Below are 14259 nucleotides of genomic sequence, written 5' to 3'. Positions count from 1 at the left end.
TTAGGAGTGCAGCAAGTGAACACTGAACTGTTTTATTGTATGCACATATATTAAATCAGTCTCAGCGTAACTACATGGATGAACTCTCTGATACTTGAAAAGTTCCAAAGTAAAATCAAATTCCACTCCAGATAACAGGGCCATAGTTCAGTATGTCTTATATACACGTATGGGTTTTATTCCTAGTATTTTGTAAGCATTGCAGATGTGTTACAGATGAAATAGTTTTTTCCAGTTTAAAAATTCTATAATTTAAATAATTGTTAGTAAACATTAGAGCAAACTGCAATTTTGAACATCAAGTTTCTCCTCTAAAGCAGAGATGAGTGAGTGAGGACAGGAAATTTAGTATAAACTGGTCAATTATTCAAGGTGTTTTGAAGAAGTGACCTTACAGATGGCACTTACTCGCTGTCCCACTAGGTAAATAGGTAAATGTTGTATGGCAAATCTTAATGAAATCTGTCAAGCTTTCTCTGAACTTTTATGAAAACTCTTGCAAAAATAATCATTTGAGGGTGATTTTTTTTTAAGACTCCATTTAGTCATCAATTGCACTCAGTCAAGCATGTCTACATCACCTTAGGCTGAGGTCTATTTGTCTCTGCTCTTAACAGAGTTTTTACTTACTCTCTGGATGCTGTTTCCAGTTAGTCTGATCTCATTGTCAGGTCTTCCTGACCCTGCCTGATTTAGGAAGAAAACCAAGTGTCTTGCATAATGTTGTGTGCATTAAGGTACAAGAGTCTGGTCAGAACATGAGCAGCTCAGATTAGATTATCACTGGTAGCCTGTCTAACAGTGAAAGTGTTTAAAATAAGATATGCTGTTAGCTTCTGTTTGTGTTTAACATTTACAAACCAACACTGATCTCTACTATCCAGAAGTCTCCTGATGCTGTGAAGTTTCCTAGTTCTGGTAGCAAGCACAGATATACAGGTTTTGGTCTTCAGTCTAGACATGCTAATGAACTGTAGGGTACATTAATCAGCACAGTTGTTGATACAGCTCTTTCCCAGCTTTTCTTATCCAGATGTTCTTTCAGAGAGTGCTTGGCAGCTCATTCCCATTACATTCCTACCTTTAAGGGTCTTATGGGATTCTAGCTTGGGCTTTCCTCCTTTCACACCTTGGTTTTCGGTGATCTCATTCCCGAGGCTTCAACTGCTTTCTTCAGTGAGTTGTTAGCATAAGGTATCTGTCTTGCTCTATCAGCTCTTCTTCCCATTTTTAAACAATAATATGCAGAACTGGATAGTCTTTGGCATCTGCACCTTTAGCTTGAAGGAAGTGCCAAGATTATTTTGTTCTGAGACAGCCTGTTTCTTACCTTACTTGTATCCCATTTCCTTTCTCTCTCATTCCTTTCTGTTGGTGTCTCAGGGACGACAAAGATCATATTGGGTCTTGTCACATCTTGGCTATGTCTGAAGGATTAGTGCTACACTTTTATTTATAACAATTTATAAATTTTTAACAATTGAACTTTAGTGCTCTGTTTGTAGATGCAAAACTGTTTTCCTTTTTGAACTCTGAGTAAACTTTCCTACTTTGATGTACTCTATAAACTTACTGGAGTTTTTTAGACATTTTTCTACCTGCTTAACCCCTTGTCACCCTCCCTCACTGTTAGCCTTTTGAATTTGTACCACTTTTGCTTTCCCTCTTGCTGCATGTTGTTCACCCTCTTACTGTTCTTTACAATGGCTGTGTGTCTTGTGTAAGTGCTGTTCCTTCTGGCATGAGCTAATATCTCTTCATATTGCTCTCTACTGTGGCCCTTTTGTTATCCATCTTGCAACTCAATCAGATGCTTTCTCCAAGTCCTCTGTCCTGTCTACATTAAGTCCTTGACACCTTTGACCATACCTCAGATTTCTCTAAAGAGCAGCTTCTGTCATGATGATAAATTAACCAATAGAAATTCAAAGAAGACTGTCAGCAGAGTTTTGTGTTATTTCATTTTTTTAAAAATATAAGTATTAATTATTCTCTACCTATTAATTGGCCACTAATGAGTTTATAAGTTATTTCTATCTGTTTTTCAGGGTTTTGTTTTTTTTTTGCTTTTATAAATTTCTGTTTCCAAAGATGGTTTTGAAAAATACCAAACCAAACATCAGTGCTGCAGCACCTTGATGGTTATCTGTCTGGAAATATCTTGAGATATAATTAATTCCCCAAATACCTACAGCAACACATCTATTGGGTTGACTTAAGCATAAGAGAGAAGAGAGACAATTCAGAAATTGTGTAATAAAAAATTGCTAAACTTGTTTCAATGTGGGTATTTGTTCTACTGAATACAGAAAATGTCATCATCTTTAGTGACAACAGTTATTCTGGAGCAAGCTCATCCCTTAACTGAGCTTCTCTAAGCTAAATTTCTGAATTAAGCCAAGAATGAGCCATTTAATGTTTTCTGGTTATATTGGAATAGGAAACTGCATGATTTATCATTGAGCATATAGCATGTGAATCTAGTTTTGGGTTTCTGGATTTCTTTTCAATTCAACTTCTGTTTTAAACTTTGGCTATAGCCATTCTTTTATCCTTCTCCATTAGGAGAAGTCTTCTCTGCAAAAACTAGGAGGTATTTCTACAAAGGTGACTGTAAAAGGAGCCAGACACATGATTTATCTAATCCAAACATTGATTGGCTGGAATGATCATGAGGGTTTTAAAGACTGCTTTCTACCTTCACCTTTTTAGTCTCCTTTTATCTGGCAACTGCATATTTTTCCAGGTTAATTTTAGAACTATATTCCTGCCAAATACAACAGCTTTTCAGGCAGTCTAGCATATGCACTCTCAGCTCACGTATTCTTGGTGCATATGCTTTTGTGATTTGAGGGACAGAATTGCTTTTGTGGTAGAGCACAAAATACTGTTAGTAGATGTTACAGTTAGGGATGGAGAGGAAGGAGTAGTGTCATTATTATTTTTGCATTCTTTTCTGTAAATAAAGTGGCCTTTTTAAAAAAAAAAACTTCTGCAAAGTTGAAAGCTGGAGTTAGCCATACTCTGTAGATCCCCAGCATTTAATGCAGTATTCTATCTCTTAGGCCTATTTGAGGATGTAGAAAGGAAAAGGATGGCTAAACTTTTGTTTTATTCAGTCATGGTATTTTATGCAGTGAGACCAGAATGCTATTCTAAGAATAACTATCAAAATAATCTTTGAGATAAATAAATGCTTATAGAAATGCGCAGCTAGATTTTTCTCTCAACTCATTACTATTCAAGCTACATCAATAAAATGTGATTCTCACTTTGATTTATCTTGGAGGTTTTTGGTGTTTAATATTTAAAGCATCTTGCTATTAAAATGGAAGTCATTTATATCTCTAAACTTATGTTCATCTTCTAGAATGGTCATTTAGCTTTATGTACAACTATTCAATGAGCTAGAATCTCAGGGGAGGCATTTAATTTTCAGTTAAGTTAAAGCTCATAGATGTTACTAGTTTTAAGCAGGTGACTAACTCTTCCATGGTTACCCTGAATATTTAGCTGCCTAAAGAATTTGAATGTCAATGCATAAATTTGAAAGTGCAGCCTTATCTGTATTTGTACATATTTTACAGTTGTGTTCTACCAGATTGGTTTGAGATCCATTTTGAGATTTTTAAATGCTCAGCAAAATACAGAAAAAGAAAGATAGATATGGTACTACTTGGAGGGGTGGGAGTGTGCAGGGAAGAGAGAAAGGATGCTTTTCTCCTTTGTTTCTTATAGTCTAAAAGGAACATGCAATTCTGCAAGTTCCTTTTAGAAAAAATTATTCCTTTTTATCTTTCACTCTTAAGTGTCCTAAAATGTGAAAGAAATGAATGGTTAAATTGTACACAGTATCAGCTACTCAAAGGGGAATATGCTCATATTCTGTAATGTTTATATGACTGTCAAATATAAGGTATTTTTGTTTAACAGAGAACATGTTTTATTTACCACAGAGACCTTATTAAGAAGCTGCTTGTGGTTGACAGGACAAGACGATTAGGAAATATGAAGGTCAGTATAAAATGTGTAGGTGTAATGCAGAAGATAGCACAAGGTTGAAAGAACTGTGTAGGAAAGATGTAGAAAAGCTCCTGTGTCTCTGAAATTGCAATATGTTTTTCTATATATTACTTGGGTTGTGCAATCCTAAATGCAAAATTTAACCATCTGTTTCTGGAAATCATATTTTTATTTGTCTCGAGTAATGATATCCTTTATGATAGGTTCCCTCTTTGCCCCAGCCCACCCTCCATTCTCCACCCTTCCAAAAATAAATAAGTTAAATACCCTACCTGCTTACTGGTTAATTTGAAGACTTATATTAGACCAGAAACATGGTGCTAAGTCCTGGAGGACAGAGCCCCAGCTGCTTTGATTCCTTCTTTTGGAGTATTTAATCACAAAAACACTAATAATTTTTGAAACTTAAAAAATATTTTAAAGAATATAGAGATTGTTGTGGTACCATGATATTTGGTCATATTCCTTGTACTTTGGTGGTGGTGCTGATAAGGCACAGCCTTCCATCAAAAGGTCTTCCATCAAAAAGAATTACTCATCCTGTTTTGAACAGACTTCTGAAGGCAAGAGCTTACTTGTCAAAAGATATGCTCACATTTCTTAGGTAGCATTCCAGCTTACCTCAGGAATACACCTATATCTGTGATATGTCAAGAAGGAACACAAGCAACCCAATGAATTCTCTGAGGTGTCCAAATCTGGTACTACTTGTAATGCCAAGAAAATGTCAGCTGTATTACCATCTTATTTAGCTCTGCAACTGTGCAGTAGCTGTGGTGGTAGTGCATTACCTGAACTAAGATGGGAACTTAAATGGAACTGCCAAAGCACCACACAAAACTCAACATAGCCTGATTTCCCCATCTGGCAGAGTAATTTAATCCTATATTCATTGATTTATTACTGTTGTCCCAGTGTTGCACCTAAATTAGTTTGTGTAATCTTTAGTTAGCTACAATTTACATTTCCTGGGGCAGGGGAGATTAGAGGTTTGCTTTTTTGCACAAAGCATGATTTATAGTTCATGTAGGTGAAGAAGGTAAAATGCAGTGCCATCCAGGTTCCTTGAACGTACTTATTTAAGTATAGTGGCTGCTGTCCAGAATTCCTTTATGCACAACCTTAGATTGGTAAGAAAAGCTAGGAAACAAATGTTTTTCTTATCCTTCAGAATTCTTTGCAGGGTTTCTAAGGGGTGGGCAAGGCAGCAGGAGGATTAAAACCAAAGTTTCATAAGCTGAATATTTGGAAAGTTACTGGCTAGTGAAAAGTTTTATGTCTTTTGACAGTTAAGAGGGAAAACAAAAACAAAAGCAAACCTTGCTTTATTCAAACATCAGTTGTGGGTAAAGTGTTTGGCTGTCTTTCAGGTTTTTTTAGTCTGGTTGTTTTGGAGGTTTTTTTGGAGTTTTTCCCTACAATTGGCTCAAATGACAAAATCAAAAATAGTTCTCATTAGAAGCAGGATTTGTGGGGGAGGGACGGGGAACGGGGGGGCAGTTGTGTCTTTAGCCTGATTCTTTTCTTTATTCATAGTTGGTTTTTAAAAGATTTAAATTACATTGGGCATTTTCTGGTGAAGAATTCAATCAGATCTGCTTTCGAGGGAACTTGGTGATAAATACTCTGTGTTGCCTCTGTGCATATAAGTATGGACAGTCCCACTCCATATAAATCTGAAAAAAAGCAAATGTGTGGTATGCTTTGTTCCATTGAGCTGCATGTCTGAGCTTGAGTGCTGTGCATTAGAAAACTGTCCTGTTATTAGGCCCGAGACAGAACCAGCTATTTTTTTCCAGTGCTTAACTCCTTGGGAATGAGGCTGTGCTTAAATCAAACTGCAACAGGGAGGAAGAGTGGGGAAGGAAAAAAAGGAAAAAAAAAATACATTATTTATATACAAAATCAAAACAGCTGGGAGAGAACAATTATTGGAAGATAAATATGCCTTTAACTGTATCTCTAAAATGAAAATAAATGTTTATTCACACACACACACTTTTATAACAGTACTGAGAACTTCTTGTTGGCACTGTCTGTAATATTTGATAGAACTGTGTGTTGTCCAGAGATGATTTTTGTATAAGGCAAAATTAACCCTCAGTTTCTCATTTTTTATGTGAGAATTAGCAAGTGTAAAGCTTACTTTTGATCTCCCTTGTGTCTAAAGAATGCTGCTAAAAATCCCAATTACTCCTGTTACTGGAACTCAGGATCTGCTGGGGAAACAAAGCTATGAATTTATCCTATAGAATATTTTAATGTTTATTACCTGAGAAAAAAAAAGGATAAATGGACCATTAGTCTGCCTTGATGCCAGAGTTTTTATGATAAAATATATGGTTTGGCATTCCTGTCACTTACTAAATTATTTTTTTTTCCTTTAAAGAATGGAGCAGATGATGTCAAGAGACATCGATGGTTCAGGTCTATAGATTGGGATGCTGTACCTCAAAGGCGACTAAAGGTATTTTCCTCAAAATAATTTATAGGATATGGCAACAAGAAATCATTGTTCATTTAAACTGATCTATTGAGGTTTTATTGTTCATTGCATCTGTGTTCAATGAGTAGTATGAGCACATGTGTATATGCACACACTGGTAGTTGCATGCATCTTTGCCCTTTTACACTGCAGAATTAATTACATGTCTATTTGCATTCCTGTCTATATATGAAATGTAAGAAAATATACCTGCTTTATTTTGATAAAGTTGATTAATTAATGCAATACATAATTTTCAGTTTAGAGTTTTTGATGGGAAGTGCTGGGTGGTTTGTTGGTTTGATTTTCTTTCTTTTCATTTTCTTTTTTTGTCACTTTCCCTTGTATCTGTGGAGGTATTTCACTCTGGGCTTTGAATTTTTGTGCCAAGTTCAATTCAGGTAAATGCTTTAATAAAATATAAAGCATATATATGTAGGATGACAAGGGAAGGTGTGAGAGAAGGATTTATGAATGTAATGCTAGCATACTTTTTAACAACACTGAATTTTAGTATTATATGAGGGCAAATGTTTGCAGAAGCTATCAACACTGCAAAATGCTTTTTAAAGTCCTTTGGAAGCAAAACTGCCTTCTTTCCTTCCTTAAGTTCTAACTAGTACTATTTCTTGCAGCAGTGATTTTCAGCAACAGAGGTTGCCATATGCAGTCAGTCAAGTACCAATCAAATTTTTGCTTTTCCATTTCTTTGCATTAGTTTCTTACAATGGAGTCCTTACAAAACAGAGATGAAAATTTTCTGGATGTATTCTTGTAAACAACATCCTGATAAAAAGCTGTAGGTGACTTTTTTTCCTTTAAAAAAAAAACAAAACAAACTAAAACATGTTTAGATTGCTTTAAATGACTGGGTTTTGAGCTGTTTTTAGTGATTAATTCACCTAGTTGAAGTTTTATGTAGATCTATTGTAAAGAAGTCACATTCTTCAAGTTATTTACTCTAAATTCTGGTTGCATGCATGGGCAAGGAACACAAACTGCATGATAATACAGAGGGTGGAACTAAGTGATCTTTAAGGTCCCTTCAAACCCAAACTGTTCTGTGATAAAAGACAAGGAAAAACCACAACTACTTCGAAGCTCTTGGCACCTCCAAGTTTTTTTAGAAAGATCCATTTGAATTAAGATGGTTTTACAGACATCCTTGTGGAATGAGTTTTTACAGTGCAGCAATTTCTTTACCTGCTTGGATTTATTGCTAGGCTAGGAAGAAACATAGTAGGTAGTGCGAGGCATCCAGATGTTAGTCGTTTCAACCTCCTTAAAAGCAGTCAATTTATTTGAAAGCAGTGAAAAGAGAAGGCTTTTTTCCTACAGTTAAAATGCAGTTACCCTTTCTTAGCTGAAAGGAACCTAATGTGATTACATTCCTTTTTGCTCAGGCCACAGAAGAGAAGAGGAGTGAGGAAGGAAAGTGGGACATTATGCTGTAAGAGCAGGTGCCTAAAGGCTCAGTTATAGCAGCTAGAACTTGACTGCTAAACAAAGTTGGTACATGTATTACTAAGTGTCTTTTAATCTCAATATTTAACTGCAGTATTAGACAAAGTGTTGGAACGTGTCTGTGTCACTCCAAGCATCTCTCTCTCATGCCATTCATTAATACTGAAAAAAGAGAACTTGAATAAATATTTACCCTTTTTTGTTTAGTTGGTCTTTTACAGAATTTCTGATTTAAGAAAAATGGAGAGGAGCTCATTGAAGGAACTGTGCTAACATTTTCATTGTGCTTGTTTTGACTAGCCTCCTATAGTACCAAAAGTATCCAATGATGGAGATACTTCCAACTTTGAAGCTTATCCTGAAGATGACTGGAACAAGACACCTCCGGTACCTCCTAAAGATCTAGAAATCTTCAAGAACTTCTGACAGCAATATCTACATGTGACCAGGTGTGCCTTCTTTACCTCTGTCTTTATTAGCCAGACTAGATACCACCAGGGTATTCAGCCCCCTTAACTGGAAGATAAGGACAGAGTGGCACAAATCCCACCCATAATTCAGGAGAAAAGCAGTTAATGACCTGACACTCACAAGTGTATGAGGCTGGATGGGATCTACCCAAGAGTATTGGAGGAGCTGGCAGAGGGGCACACCAAGCCTCTCTTCATAATTTATCAACAGTCTTGGTTAACAAAGGAGGTCCCAAGTGACGGGAGGCTTGCAGTGGGGTGCTCATCTACGAGAAGGGCCAGGAGGAGCCAGGGAGCTACAGGCCTGTCAGCCTGACCTCAGTGCTGGGAAAAATTATGGAGCAGTTCATCTTGAGTGCTCTCACTTGGCAAGTACAGGTCAGCCAGGGAATCAGACCCAGCCTGCATGGGTTCAAGAAAGGCAGGTCCTGCTTGACCTGATCTCGATCTATGACCAGGTGACCCACCTGGTAGATGAGATAAAGGCTTTGGACATTGTCTACCTGGACTTTAGTTAAGCCTTTGACAGTGCCTCCCACAGCATTCTCATGTAGAAGCTGGCAGCTCGTGACATAGATGTACTGGGTTAAAAAAATGGCTGAATGGCCAAACCCAGAGAGTTGTAGTGAATGGAGTTAAATCCAGTTGGTGGCCTGTCATCAGTGGTGTCCCTAGGGATCAGTATTGAGGCCAGTGCTGTTCATTAGTGATCTAGATGAGGAGATTGAGTCTTTCTTCAGCAGGTTAGGTGGGAGTGTTGATCTGCTGGAGAGTAGGAGGACTCTGCAGAGGGATCTGGACAAGATGAATTGATGGAATTGATGGGCTGAGGCCAATTGTCTGAGATTTAACTAAGCCAAGTGCCAGGCCCTGCACTTTGGTCACAACAGCTCCCAGCTTTGGTCACAACAAAGCTACAGGCTGGAGAAAGAATGGCTGGAAAGCTGCCTGGTGGCAAAGAACATAGGGGTGCTGGTTGGCACCCAGCTGAATATGACCCAGTAGTGTGCCCAGGTGGCCAAGAAGGCCAACAGCATCTGGTTTGTATCAGGAATAGTTTGGCCAGCAGGACAAGGGCAGTGATCATCCTTCTGCACCCAGCACTGGTGAGGCCCACACTGTACATACTGTGTTGAGTTCTAAGCCCCTCACTACAAGAAAGACATTGAGCTGCTGGAGTGAAGCTGCTTCACCAAGCTAGTGAAGGATCTGGTGAAAAAGTTGTATGAGGAGACACTGAGGGAATTGGGATTGTGTAGTTTGGAGAAGAGGAGGCTGTGGTAGGTTTATACTTGTCATTCATTTCACATGTTCCACATTATATTTTGTATTCTTTCATTATTTTTTGTTTTAGAAACTGGAAGGAAATTGAAGTGCTAAGAGAACAAAATGGAAGAAAAATGGAGTTCATACATAAATGAAGATTTTTCTTTGTGGAGAAGAGAGAATGATACTGCATTCAGATACGCATATTAGTATATAGTAAATATCTAAAGAGTTGGAAGCAGGCATGAATTTTTTGCTGTAAACATTTGACATTAGTTTAATAAGATGTAATATTGATAGTCTGCTCTGAAGTAGACTCACTAAAATGGTATATTTTAGGATTTTTTTTTAACTTATGGTTTAGTTAAGTTTCCTGCTATTCCCAGATCCTTTTTGCATAGTTAACTCATAGACTTAATTTTATAAGTTTATACTAAACTTGTGTAATTAAAAGCACAAATTAGTATATATGTATATAATGAATACAATACAGCTAAAGCACAGGAACTGTGCAAAGATGTAAATTTTTGTACTTTGCAGAGTCTATGATTTTTATTTTTCAAATAATGTTTTTCAAGAAGCTCTCTAGGAATAAAAATCTTAAAAGGAAAAATGAGTTTTTCATCATCTTATACACATTTTATAATTCTCTGTAAAAATAAAAATAGTTAAGTTTTAAAAAAGATTTTTACCTAAAATTTCCAATGCCTCACACTTGTAACCATAGTACTTGAAAGCAGAAAGACAAGGGCATGCACTATTGTGTATTAAAATGCATCTTATGGCCAATCTATGAAGTTCTGTTACAGTAATGTCTCTTTAGAAACAAGGATATTGAGTGAGTATACACTGTCTGAAATGAGATTCCTCACATGAAGACAGTGTGCAAACATACTATTCAGTGCATACTGATAAAAGGGCTCTTACAGGAGATGTTCTCTCTAGAGCTTGCTGTCTTCATGAGCCATAACAGACTTTTTCATTATTGAAATAGTTGCATTGAATGCTTGGCTCTTCAGGAATATCGGATGGAAGACTGAGTATATATTAGAGGCTGATTTTTCTGCTTCTGCTTTTGTACATGTCCTAAGGTCTCTTCTGCCAGGAATTACTTATATACAGAGTTCAAACTTCAGATGTAAAGAGTCTTCTTTTCATGCTGTACTAACATCTGTCTAGCAGCTTGAGGAAGTATTTGCATTAGTACTTCATTTTTAAGTAGCACCAAGTACCAGTATGTGCATGTGTGCATCTATGTATATGAATACACATAAACTTAAGAGATTGTATTCAAGTCAGGAACTTTTTTAGGCTTGTTGGGTTCTTTTTTAATATTACATATTGTGATACTTGTGTTAATTATAGGGGAATTGATTTTGAAGTGCTTCGATTTCAGAAAGTAAATACATTCTTTCAGATGTTGTGGTTTTAGATAAGTTTTAGTGAAATTACAATATTCAGACCAAAATTTTTTTTTTTTTTCAAAAGCATGGTCAGCCCACTCTACTTCCACTACTATGACTCATGGCTCTACAGGAAACTTTTTGGGTAGATCATACAGATAGTTTCTCCTACAAACTGCTCTCCACATTTTTGGTCTGAAATGACATAAGAAATGTAGGCCAAAGATTCAGTTTTTCAAAACTAAACCGTGAACGCTTATGAAGTAGACATTGTAGTAATCACTAATGATACTACCATATTTATTATTTTGTACAGCTGGAGTCTCCTTGGGAAAAGTCACCTTCATTTTCTTTTGTTTAGTTCTACATAGTACAGAAGTGCTGCTGAGAACTTGACGTTTCTAGGGTATTTGATATATTTTTCATAATGCAAGTCTAAATTTAAGAGGTTGCATAACTCTTTGCAGAAATGCACAACAAAATCAGGATATGTCAAAGTGATATAGTTCTGAAATATCACAAATGCTTCTTGATGTTATGCAAGTGCCACAGTGAATACTGTGTAGGAATGTAAGATGAATTATAGGAAAATCCATAGGAAACTTTTAACCTTACGCACTTGAAAGAATTAATCTGGTCCACTATATTTTTATATGTGGAACTACTTGTTCCAAGTAAATCAGAAAAAGTCAAGCACATTTGTCTAAGAGGAGCAAGCACAGATCAAGGGGGGTTTAATTTGTAAGCTTACAGTAGTTTTTGAAATCTCAGTACTACAAAACCAATTTCTAAAAACTTATACGTTGAAACAAGCAAGTGTGCTAAATAAAAATTTATTCGCTTTTCAAATTAGAAAAATGCACTGTGTTTAAGTCTTCAAAGCTGAGGAAATGAAGTTGCATTTGACTAATGTACCACATTGGTGGTTAGAAGTTTTGAATGCTTCAGGAGATAGTGGATTTTCTTTTCATGAATCTTATCCATTGCTGGCAGTGGATGCACTGACACTTATCGTGATAGAGACTAAAGAAGCTAATATGGTGTTACTAATATTGCTCATCCATTGACTTTATATTGTTTCCAGAGCCATGTGTGCATACATGTATGCCTAACTACTGACCTCGTCAATGTGCTTTCTGGTACAAAACTGCTTTGGGTTGTTTTTAATTAAAATGGTAAAATTAAAACCAGAACATTTTTGAAGCATCATTTTAAGTTATTGTGGTTTCTCCACCGTCTGGAACTTCATGAGCTGATATTACTGGCCCATTTTATTTATTTGCACAAATGAGTCTGTCTTACTTAAAGTCCTTGCTGGGACTTCATGGGCCACTAATGTTGTTCTGTTTAGAGTGCTCATGCAGAAGTCCATGGATATACCCTGCACTAAGGACTCTGGATTTATGTGTATTTCATTTAAACTGAGTGGAACACTTATTTTTCTCTTCAAGTATTGTATCATCTGAAGTTCATTTTATTGTGGTTGCTTCTGTTAATGTGGTTTTGCATATAGACTTTTGCATAAGGACTTTTTCTTGCAAGAGCCCATAGGCCTTTGGTATTCTGCTTCAGTGAACAAGAATGTTAAAACATTAAAAAACAACCTTTATTTTTGAGTTTTATATACATATATATTTTTAATTGCCCAATTTGAGGTTTTAAGTGATAAACATGCATTGTAAACTCAACTGCCTTGTAACCAAATGATATAATGCTTCATGATTTCAATGGAGAACAAGCTGTAGATTTTCCTGTAAATTAGCTTGATCAATTAATATGTGTGCTACTGAGCTTTAACTAATGTGATCTTCCACTGTAGAAAGTCATTGTTAATGGATCAGATATAGGTACTAAACTATGTTTAAATGGATGAACAGGGATTTTGCAGTTTTGAAAGCAATTAAGATATGGCTGTTGCTCAGCCTTATCTGCTTGCCATTCAGAAGAGTTGTGATGCAGTGCTTCCTATGCTATAGAATTATTCTTCAGCTTTCAATGACTGTAGCATGGTTCCTTTTTGTACTGTACTGTGTACAGACTTTCATGTTTTGCACTTTTCTATGGCAAACCTTGACTGCTTTATAAATACTATGTTGTGTAGTAAATAGTGATAGTGGTAGCAGGCATTTGTGTACTGGATGACCAGTTTGAACTTCTAGACTTCAAGGTTAACTTGGACTAATGTTGTGTGTTGCTGGTTACTTGTTGTAGCTCACATGTGTAAGTACTGTTCAAAGTTACAAAGTCGGCCCTCATTGCACAATGAAAATCACTGTGATCTGTACATAAACCCGAGTAAAATTTTATTGCTGTTTAATTTATGTAATATCTGTCAAATCTTGATTCATTTAATAAATCTTTATATCTTTTTAAATGTTTAAACCTAGTTTGCTTCCATTTATGTTGGGGGGAGGTAGAGGTTGTTCATCTAAAAAAAAGTTATTAAGTAGAAAGGAGTAGAAAAACAACTGTTCCTTCTTTTTGGGTGTTAAGTCTTTCCCAAGCAAGACATGGGTGGTGGAACATATTTCAGTTCTTGTAGAAGAAGCACTCAAAAATATTTATTAAAATTCACTTCAGGTAGCGCAAAATAATGAGAAGTTTTAACTCAGACTTCTCATTAGACTTTGATTATGTGACCCTAATTGCTTTGACATTTTCACAACTTAATGACCTGAACACTGTCTGGAACACTCATTTCAATCTCCTTGTTTAATCATCAAAAAAATTTTGTACAATATCAGGCACACCTAACAAAACCTTTATTTCATCTTTCATCAAGAACTTGAAAAGTTCATTTTTAACAAAATTTGTCAATTATATTTTCTTACCCACTACATAGCTCAGTCTTGTAGAGATAATTACATAGGCATAGAACCAGCTGCATACAGTTTGGACTAGGTAAGGGTTGGATTTTAGACAAAGAATTTTATACTTTCTTTCTGCATGGCTTAATTCTAAATTTTACTCATTGACATTTCTCTCTTGTAAACCACTATGTCATGTCCTTCAAGAAACAGCTCATGGAAAGTGAAGGAATGCTTCAATGAGCCCTGGCAAGCTTTTAGTCATCTCTTTGACATGAATCAAAAGAACTGCTCAGTTAAATCTAACGAAATTTTTGAATGTTAGCAAGTGTCCATGGTGT

General features: G+C 36.1%; 1 protein-coding gene across 1 annotated transcript in view; it reads left to right on the top strand.

Moving 5' to 3' along the window:
• Nucleotides 1–13493, top strand: part of PRKX (protein kinase cAMP-dependent X-linked catalytic subunit) — a 61465-nt gene extending 47972 nt beyond the window's left edge. Inside the window, exons 6-9 of the mRNA XM_071747561.1 lie at nucleotides 3957–4014; nucleotides 6413–6490; nucleotides 8273–8421; nucleotides 9797–13493. Coding sequence (XP_071603662.1) covers nucleotides 3957–4014; nucleotides 6413–6490; nucleotides 8273–8398 — 262 coding nt within the window. The 3' untranslated portion in view covers nucleotides 8399–8421; nucleotides 9797–13493. The remainder of the gene's footprint in view (nucleotides 1–3956; nucleotides 4015–6412; nucleotides 6491–8272; nucleotides 8422–9796) is intronic.
• The last annotated feature ends 766 nt before the right edge of the window (nucleotides 13494–14259 follow it).

Source organism: Heliangelus exortis, chromosome 1 (assembly GCF_036169615.1).
Source record: "Heliangelus exortis chromosome 1, bHelExo1.hap1, whole genome shotgun sequence".
NCBI lineage: Eukaryota > Metazoa > Chordata > Aves > Apodiformes > Trochilidae > Heliangelus > Heliangelus exortis.
This window is presented reverse-complemented; position numbering and strand designations above follow the sequence as displayed.